Source organism: Choloepus didactylus, chromosome 2, assembly GCF_015220235.1.
Source record: "Choloepus didactylus isolate mChoDid1 chromosome 2, mChoDid1.pri, whole genome shotgun sequence".
Classification (NCBI taxonomy): Eukaryota; Metazoa; Chordata; class Mammalia; order Pilosa; family Megalonychidae; genus Choloepus; species Choloepus didactylus.
In genome coordinates, this window is record NC_051308.1 from 194,033,371 (window position 1) to 194,042,921 (window position 9,551).

General features: G+C 58.3%; 1 protein-coding gene across 1 annotated transcript in view; it reads left to right on the forward strand.

The window, feature by feature from the left end:
- Positions 1-6,777, forward strand: part of SLC1A7 (solute carrier family 1 member 7) — a 52,122-nt gene extending 45,345 nt beyond the window's left edge. The window contains exons 6-11 of the mRNA XM_037827196.1: positions 1,379-1,478; positions 2,189-2,422; positions 4,351-4,545; positions 5,216-5,350; positions 5,773-5,875; positions 6,464-6,777. Coding sequence (XP_037683124.1) covers positions 1,379-1,478; positions 2,189-2,422; positions 4,351-4,545; positions 5,216-5,350; positions 5,773-5,875; positions 6,464-6,682 — 986 coding nt within the window. The 3' untranslated portion in view covers positions 6,683-6,777. The remainder of the gene's footprint in view (positions 1-1,378; positions 1,479-2,188; positions 2,423-4,350; positions 4,546-5,215; positions 5,351-5,772; positions 5,876-6,463) is intronic.
- Positions 6,778-9,551: the final 2,774 nt, after the last annotated feature.

Below are 9,551 nucleotides of genomic sequence, written 5' to 3' on the forward strand. Positions count from 1 at the left end.
TCTCCCTGGTGTTGGGATGTAGGTTTCATTGGCCTTGCCTGTTGGGGGACCCCACCGCTGCACCCCAGGTACATTAGCCCCAGTCATCCAGCGTCCTGGATGCCCTCAGAGAATGGGGCGGGTAAGGACTGGAAGGACAGAGCTGGTGGGGAGCAGCTGCGGCAGGCCAGGTGGGCAGGGCAAGGCCCACGGGCCCTCACCTCACCCCATCACCACCCAGAATCTGCCCGCTGCATCGTGTGGGCTCAGGGCTTCCTGGGGCAGGAAAAAAGCTCTGCTCTGAAGTCCCACAGGCCAGGGTTTGAATCCCCACCCTGCCCCTTCCTGGCTGAGTCAGCCAGTGAACCTATCTGAGCCAGAGGCAGTCAGCTTCCTGGGGACAACCACAGAGTGTGGTTTGCTCCCCAGTTTTGTATCACCAGAGGGTCCTTGGTACAGCCACCCAGCCTACCTCCCGAAATAGAAGGAGCACATACAACTACCAAGAATGGGACGTTCTGTCAAGGAGAAGCCCAGAATCCCAAGGGAGAGAATAACGGGTGTCAGGAAAGGCTTTATTCACTCATTCATTGTTCTCATTCAGCATTAGTGGCAAGCACCTACCAGGCGGCACTGAGGAGACACAGCCCTTGTCCTCACAGTTCCACTGGAGGAGTCAGGAGAACAGACAAATGGAAAATAACAGTTAGAAGTAGTAGTAAGTGATGTGATGCAACCAGCAAGAGAAGACCCAGAGAAGCAGGGACAGGGAGTTTCTCTGGGTGGAAAACAGAATATCCAGGTTGAGATAAGATGAAGCGGGGTGGGGATGGGCCTCCAAGAACCCTGAGGGCAGGGAACGAGCAAGCCACCAGTGCTCCATTCAGGCAGAGGGAAGTGCATAGACAAAGGTCCTGAGGCAGTAAAGTACCTGAAACTTAAAGAAGATAAGTTTCAGAATCCTCGAAACTTAAAGAAGGCCAGGGATGCGGGAGCCTAGTGGGCAGGGGGAGGGGCAGCGTCAGAGGTTGGAGGTATAGACGGCATCAGATCAAGGAGCCTGAGGCAGTGGCGAGCTTGGTTAGGACCCAGGTGCTTCGGGAAGTTGACGAAGAGTGTTCGGCAGGGGAGCATTTTTGTTTTAAGATGACATGTGCTGCAGCGTGGGGGACGGGTTAGAAGGGAGGGAGAGATGAGAGCCCTGTGGGGAGGTTGCCACCCTGGTCCCCGGGGGTGGGGGTGCATCGGTACACCCAAGGCTGCTGGGAGGTCAGCCAGGAGCTGCGTTTCCCCTGTGCGTGCAGCTGAGCTGTGTCGCCACCGGGGTGCATCTGCGCGTGCAGGCGCAGGCCGGTGCTTGCCCCAGCGTGTCCAATAGCGCGTGTCCCTGCCCCTGCAGGCATCATGCTGGGCCGCATGGGTGATGGCGGAGCCCCCTTGGTCAGCTTCTGCCAGTGCCTCAATGAGTCTGTCATGAAGATCGTGGCGGTGGCTGTGTGGTAAGCCTCATTGGGGGAGGGTACCCCAGCCTCCAGCTCTGCCCCGGGTGGTTGGAGGGGTGCTTGCCACGGTGCCATCCTCTGCAGAAAGCTGCATATGAAGCTCAGCATGGGGCCTGGGGCCTCTGGAACTACATGCCTTTCCCTGGATCCCCCCAGCCGTGGGCCTGCCACTTCTGTCCTAGGCTGGTTACAGGCCCAGTGAGGCCCACTGGGGGAGAGCTAGGAGCTGAGCCTGGCCTTGCTGCTATCCTGGCCTTAGTTTCCCCATCACATGGAGCCACATCATCTCAGCTTTGTGAGAGATGAAACACTAGAAGTGAGAACTAACTGCCACTCCTTGGTGCAGAGCTCAGCCTTTAGGAATCTTCTAGTCTTGCACAATTCCAATGGGGAAGTGCAAAGGCCTGCCACAGACACCAGAGAGGCCATGGCACTGCTGGGGCTGGAACATGGGCCTCCTGAAGGCAGGGGTCCTTCTCAGAGGCAGGAGATGGGGGGAGGAAGAGAAGCAAGAGGTTGTCCAGGGTGGGGGTGATTGAGGGCAGTAGTGTGAATACCGTGTATCTGACCCAAGGCTGGGCACCTCATACATGGTCTCATTCATCCTCACGGGAACCTGGGGAGGCCACAGGGTGATGCAGTGCCAGGACTGCGTGGCACCCTCGCCTGCCTGCACCTGAGAGCCAGGCTGCCTTGCCCACCCCCAGGTACTTCCCCTTTGGCATTGTGTTCCTCATTGCTGGAAAGATCCTGGAGATGGATGACCCCACGGCCGTCGGGAAGAAACTGGGCTTCTACGCGGTTACCGTGGTGTGTGGGCTCGTGGTCCACGGCCTCTTCATCCTGCCCCTGCTCTATTTCTTCATCACCAAAAAGAACCCCATCATGTTCATCCGTGGTGTCCTCCAGGCCCTGCTCATCGCACTGGCCACCTCCTCCAGGTAGCCCTCCAGGTAGCCCTGAGTGAGAGGCATGACGAGGGAGGTGGTGGAGGTTGGCCAGCCATCTGTTCGGCCACCATTTGTCCATGGCCACAGAATCATGGGACATGTCAGTATGGCCCATTCACAGACTTGGGATTGCCTTGGTAATGAGACCTATTTTGAAATATATCTTCTGAGGTTGCCACCTGCCCAATAGCAGGAAACCTTTATCTTCTCTTGACACCTTTCCCTCCCCCAGTTGCCCACAGTCCCTAAAGTTTCCTCAGTCCACATGGGGGTCAGCTTCCACATGTCAGGGGAAGAGAGAACGGCTGAGTGTGGTGAATCTGCATTTGCTGTTGCCATTTGCCGCCACACGGTGCTGCTGTTGGGGACAGGCCCGGCACAGTTCTGGGGACCTCAACTGTCTACTGTCACTGCACATGTCAACTGGACTCCCTGGTACCACCCATTGCAACCAGTGTGGCTGGGCTGCATGGCTGTGAGTCTCGGCTCCATCACTCACCAGCTATGTGGCTGTGGGCGAGTCACATCACCTCCCTGGGCACCAGTTTCCTCCTGTCTGGCCTGGGGATAATTTAGCCTCTATCTCAGGGGTTAATCAAGCTTAATTTTTGTGGGGGTTAATTGAGATAATGCAGTGCAGGCAAGAGGGCCAGGCAGGGCCCGGTGACTCAGCACCTGCCCCTAAGGAGCCCAAGCCCCTAGGGCGGCATGCAGAAGGCCTCGGGGAGTTAGAGTCGTGCAAACCAGGCTGTGGATCAAGGGGAAGGGAAGGAGGTGCCTCCAAATGAGCCTCCAACCTGTGGAGGGCAGGGCAGGACGCTATCCAAGCTCCCTCATGGAGAAAGTGGGGGGCAGGAGCTCAAACCCACATCTGTCTGGCACCAAAAGCCACACTCTTCCCTTCAGCCCTTACTGCCTTCTCCTCCCGGGGCCTCAGCTCCCCAGTCTGCAAAGTGGGTGTGCGGCCTCCTTCCCTGACAGCCACCCAACCCCCTTCACAGCAGAAGCACCTCAGGCACGACTCAGGAGGAGCAGGACCTCATCAGGAGACGCCCCAGAGGCCGTTTCCCGAGAACCTCCACCCAGGGCAGAGGCCGGGCGGGTGGGGAGGAGGGGGCGATGGGGAGAGACGAAGCCCCACAGCTGCCAGAGCCGGCTTGGCAGCAACCACCAGCCTTGGGCCCAGCACATCTGGGGCTCATTAGGCTCTGGCAAATAGAACTGGGCTCCCGGGCCGTGGCCTGCACGGAGAGGGAAGGTTAGCCGGGCCACAGCACCCTGAGTCAGCACTGGCACCGCCAAGAGGAACCCTAACAACACACACAACTGTGAGAGCAGTGGATAACACCATGCAGTGCTCACGATGTCCCGGACACCGTTCTAAGCACTTGCTCATTTAATCCTTCCTTGACTCTCCAACCTGGGTATTGTTCGCAGGCCCAGTTTGGGAAAGGGAAACTAAGGCAAGGCAGTCTGGCCCCAGAACCCCTGCTGTCAGCCACTTACACACCTGGCACAGTGGTGAGACTTGGGGTCAGCCCCTGCCCCATTCAGGGCTTCAGGTTCTTCATCTGTAAATGGAGCTACAAACACCTACCCCCCGGGAAGCTGTGAGATCCAGCAAGAGGATGTGTAAGGCCCAGCTCTGCCAATGGAGACCCACTTCCCGACCCCAGCAGGCCCCGTGCAGGTCTGGGAGTGCATCTCTGAGGCCATGGGCCTGGGCTGGGTCTGGCTGGGCTGCTGATGGCCCACCTCTCTAAGGGCGCCACTCTCTACCACTGTCAAAGCCCCTTTGAAATCCGTTAACTCCCGACGATGGGCTGGGGGGAGCCCCTGCTGCAGGCAGGCGGCCAGCCCAGAGGCCCCGGCCCTCCTGGAGCAGGAGGCTGGGCAGACACTGGCCCCTCTGCCCGCAGCTCGGCCACACTGCCCATCACCTTCAAGTGCCTGCTGGAGAACAACCACATCGACCGGCGTATTGCCCGCTTTGTGCTGCCTGTGGGCGCCACCATCAACATGGATGGCACTGCACTCTATGAAGCAGTGGCCGCCATCTTCATTGCCCAGGTGAACAACTATGAGCTGGACTTCGGCCAGATCATCACCATCAGGTGCAGCCTTGACCCCCGCACTCTGGGCAGTCGGGGCAGTGGGGGTGTCCCAGAGGTGCCTTCAGGAGTCTCAGGCTCCCAGATCTGCAGGGCTCTCTGAGGCCCCAAGGGGTTGTGGGGCTCGTCCCAGGCTGGGGCTGAGACTTGACCTTGGCCTCTGATGGGGGAGGGCATTGCAGGGGGCACAGAGGGCACAGGGTGAGCAGGCCCAGCAGGAAGACTGAAGAACAGCAGGGAGGCCGTGGGCTGGAGCTGAGGGACGACAAGCATGGCGTGGGGGTCAGAGGCCAAGGGGAAGGCCTCACATGCCAGCCCCAGGGCACAAGCTTGGCTCTGCAGACCAGGTCCCGAGGGAGGCTGGGGGCAGAGCTCTGCCCATGGATGGTCAGAATCTCTGGGTTGCTTTTTCAAAACACAGCTTCCTGGGAACTTACAGAGTCAGCAGCTGCAGACCCAGGATTTCGCACAAATTCCTCAAGAGGTTCTACTGAGGCCAGGGATGAAGTGTCCATGGGGCCCTCAGGACTTTGGGCAGGGTTGTGCCCCCTTGAGAAGCCCCCCCACCCCGTGTGACATTTCCAACCACCCACGGCCCCATATGGCTGTCCCCAGAGGCCTCCTTGGAGCTGGGGCCCTGACGACGTGCCGTGGTGCACCCCCCTCCCCGCAGCATCACAGCGACCGCAGCCAGCATTGGGGCGGCCGGCATCCCCCAGGCAGGGCTCGTCACCATGGTCATCGTGCTCACCTCCGTGGGACTGCCCACCGACGACATCACCCTCATCATCGCTGTCGACTGGGCTCTGTGAGTGGAGCTCGGCCCCCCACCCAGCCCAGGCGTTGCCGTGGGGACCTGAGTCCCTTCCCCAGGGTGGAGGGCTGGGGCATCGCCGCAGTGTGGCGCAGTGGGGGTGCCATATCATCGACAGGGCACTGGCTGTGGAATTCGCAGGGCCCAATGTTCAAACATGAAAATGCAGGCCCCTCATTTAGAACATATGGAGACTTTCAAGATGGCGAGAGCAGAGCCTTAAGCCAAGCAGGGGCCCCTCTAGGCCTGGGGTCCTGGGTGACTGCACAGGCTGCAGGTGCACGAAGCCCCCCAAGAGCTGGCCACCACCTGTGCAGTGGCCACAGCGGCCTCGCTCCTTCAGGTTAAGTGTTGCCCTCATCCAGCATCCCTTACGTTCAAGCGCCCGCCACTCACTGGACGCCTTGGCCCACCAGGGACCGTTTCCGCACCATGATTAACGTGCTGGGTGATGCACTGGCTGCAGGGATCATGGCCCACGTCTGCCGGAAGGACTTTGCTCAGGACACGGGCACCGAGGTGAGCGCAGTGCCTGGCTAGGGGGTGGCAGGGTATGGGGTGGAGGTGGGAGGACGGAGCTGGGGCAGGACAGGCAGGGCACCAGATGGCCCAGGATCAATGGGGCAGCCTCCAGCCAATCCCTTCATGCCTCTGGGCCTCAGTCTCCCTATCTGTTAAACAGGGTGATGGATTCGTTCCTCTAGCATCTATTAGGTACTGAGCAGCCCTTTGGCTGGCGCTCATCAAGACACAGAAGGAATAGTGGTGAACAAAATATTTAGCCTTTATATCCAGGGCTCCTTCAAAATCCACGTGTGGTAGGCTGCTCCCAACTCATGGGAGAGGAACCAGCGACTTGGGCAGGTCAGCCTCTGATTGCCTCACTGGACTCTGTGGGCTCGGTCCCCTCCTCTGCTAAAGCAGCCTCTGGAGGAGGCAGAACAGCATGGGAACCGGAGCCCAGAGAGGCCAGTCTACACAGGTCACACCAGCACATCTACAGGAAAACCAGTCACATGAGTCCCAGCCCGAGCTCATCCTCCTCCACTGATCCTTGGTCCTCCCCAGTGTCTAATCTGAGCTCCTCCTGCTGTTTCTCCTAAACAGAAACTGCCGCCCTGCGAGACCAAGCCCGTCAGCCTCCAGGAAATCGTGGCGACTCAGAGGAATGGCTGTGTGAAGAGTGTGGCCGAGGCCTCAGAGCTGACCCTGGGCCCTGCCTGCCCCCACCACATCCCTGTACAGGTGGAGCACGACGAGGAGCCGGCTGCAGCCAGTCCGGACCACTGCAGCATCGAGATCAGCAAGCTTGAGACCAATGTCTGAGCCCAAGGAGCAGAGGGGCCTGGGGAGGCCTCCCAGGTTAGGGGTCAAGGGCAGGATCCCAATGCACCTGGCAGGGCCAGGCTCACTGCAGTGTTTCCCCCTCTCACCCTTGAGCAGTTGGAATTAGCTCTGCTTGACAGAAAATGGAGTCTCAGATTGGGGAGAGGCTGTATGTGGGATGCCCAGCCAGAGAGCGGTGGGGTCCCTGCATAGCCCAAGCCTGGCAGCAAAAGCCAAAGCAGCAGCTCCCACTGTGTGAGGGCACAGGCAGGACTGTCACCCCCACTTCCTGGAGGATGGAATCAAGGCTCAGAGGGCTGAAAACACTTGCCCAAGGTCTCAGCAAGTAATGACAGGGCCGGGACACTAACTCAAGTCTTTCAAGCCCTGGCTACTCTCTCCGGGAAGATGAGGTACTTGCAGGGGTTGATGCCAGCAGCCCCCACGCCCATCAGAGCTGTCAATTGATTAAACACAATAACAATGTCCCAGTTTCGGCCCTGGCTGTATCCTGGCCCAGGCCAACCCCCCATCCCACCCCATAACTTGTGGCCTCAGTCAAACAGCTCTCCCCAAGGATGGGCTCAGCTCAACCCAGGGCAACAACCCTCCTGCCTTCCATGGCCACAGTTTGTGCTGTCTCCTGGTCCACCAATAAGCTCTTGCAAAGCTCATGCTAGGTGGGAGATAGCATTCTCTTCACTAGAACTGGAAGGGCCCTTTAGAAACATCCAGGCCAGCCTCACACTGGACAAGTGGGCAAGCCAGGCCCCAGGGGGGCAGGCTTGCCTGGGGGGGGTTCCGGTCAAGCTGCCCGGGTGGCCGTGGCGTCAGAGGCCCTGAAAGCCTGAGTGGCCAGGCAGAATTAAATTTTCTATTCCCTTCTGTGTTTGTACATTCAGTGGTAACTAAATAAAGGTATTGTGTTTCTAAAGTTTTGTGGACTTGGAGACCATTCTCTAGCCAGCATTGCCTGATTGGGTGAAATAGGCTGTCAGAGTGCACAGGCCTGCCGGGGCAGCCAGAATGCAAATGGGCCTGTCCGTGGGGTCTGAGTGTGGACAGGCCTGTCCAGGGGCCCATCCTGAAAGCCACATTGTGACTGGGCTTTGTCCAGGTGGCCAGGGTGTGGACGGATGACTCTGCCCCTGTGTGGGCTCTGCTCTGCAGGCAAGGCTGGGGAAAGCCCCCACAAAAGGAACCAGTTTCCTCTGCCAATCTGGCTCTCTTTGATGAATGCTTGGTCTGCTGTTTTGAATCTGTTATATATCCCATAAAAGACTATGTTCTTTTAATCTAGTCTTGTGTGTGCAAATCTATTGTTGAGTGGGATCTTTTAATTAGGTTGTTTTCATGGAGATGTGACCTACCCAGTCGTGGGTGGGAGCCTTTGAATAGATCATTTCCATGGAGATGTGCCCCCCCCCATTCAAAGTGGGTCTTAATTAGTTCACTGGAGTCCTTAAGAGAGCCAACAGAGACCCAGACGCTGAGACAGAAAAGCCCTGGGAGAAACAAGCAGAAGGACCCAGAGAAGTGAAGACAGAAGCCCTGAGACCTTCTGGAGAAAGACATTTTGAAACCGGAGCCTGGGAGAGAAGGACCAGCAGACACCAGCCACGTGCCTTCCCATGGGACAGAGGAACCCACATGCCATCGGCCTTTCTTCAGTGAAGGTATCCTCTTGTTGATGCCTTAGTTTGGACACTTTTATGGCCTTGGAACTGTAAATTTGTAACCTAATAAACCCCATTTATAAAAGCCAATCCATTTCTGGTATTTTGCTTAATGGCAGCTTTAGCAAACCAGAACACTTGGCTTGAAAAAGGGGCCTGGCCAAGGACAATCCTAGACTGTCTCCCTCATTCTCCCCACCCCTCAGGCCTCCTCCAGGGGAGGACACACAGGCTCCATGGCCCGCTCTGGGTGTGCCTTGACAAAAACATTCAGCACCAGGGTCTAGAGGGTTTTGCCCCATGGAGCCCAGGAAGACCCTGAGGCCCAAGGAGAAGACGGGCCTCCCCAAGGTCACTCGGACTCAGGAGGGCACTTGACTCCCAGTCCCCCACTCCTGAACTCCTTCCCATCCTCCTCCTAGGGCCAGGGGGTTGCCAGCACTGGCAGGGAGAGGCTGCTGCTGTGCTGTAGTCTGAGGGGCCCAGGAAGACCCTGACACTAGGATCCTCCCTCCCACCATGGGGCTGGAAGCAGTAAGGCCCATCTTTACAGCCTCCTTCTCTGGTTAAGGCCCAACCATTTAGGAGAAGGCAGGCGTCAAGCTATGGGTCCCTTCCACCAGTGTGGACTGGCTTGTTCACCCCGTCCCTGTATCCCATCTCCAAGGCCCTTGGAGGCAATTGGGTCTGCCCTACCACAAAGCAGGAATCTGCTCTTTATCAGGCTTGACAGGAAGGCCTCCAGCCCATGCTTACGTACCTCCAGGAGCAGGGAGAACACCACAGGGCTGCCCCTGTTGGGGGTGGTGAGTGCATTGGGCCTGCCTGTTGCCTCTTCCTTGGGCAGCCTTGCAGAGACCTAGGTCCCCAAGTCATCTCTGCTTCAGCTCCCAAGCTTGCCTCGGGTCCCCTTCTCACCCTAGCCATCCTCTATGGGATATTGGTAATGCCCCATCGATAATGCCCCCTCAGTGCAGAGACACCCCTCCTGGTAGGACCTGAGCAGCCCGAAGCTGCAGGTTCCTGGCTTGGACATCCAGCCTACAGGAACACAGTGGGGGCTCACAGGCCCTACCTGCCAATTCCCTCTGCTGATGGTGCGTACGCACCCCAGGCCTCCTCACCTACTACAAAGCCCCGTCTCCCCAGACCTCTGCCTGTGCAACTAGTTTTTGGGGGGCCCAAGAACAGAA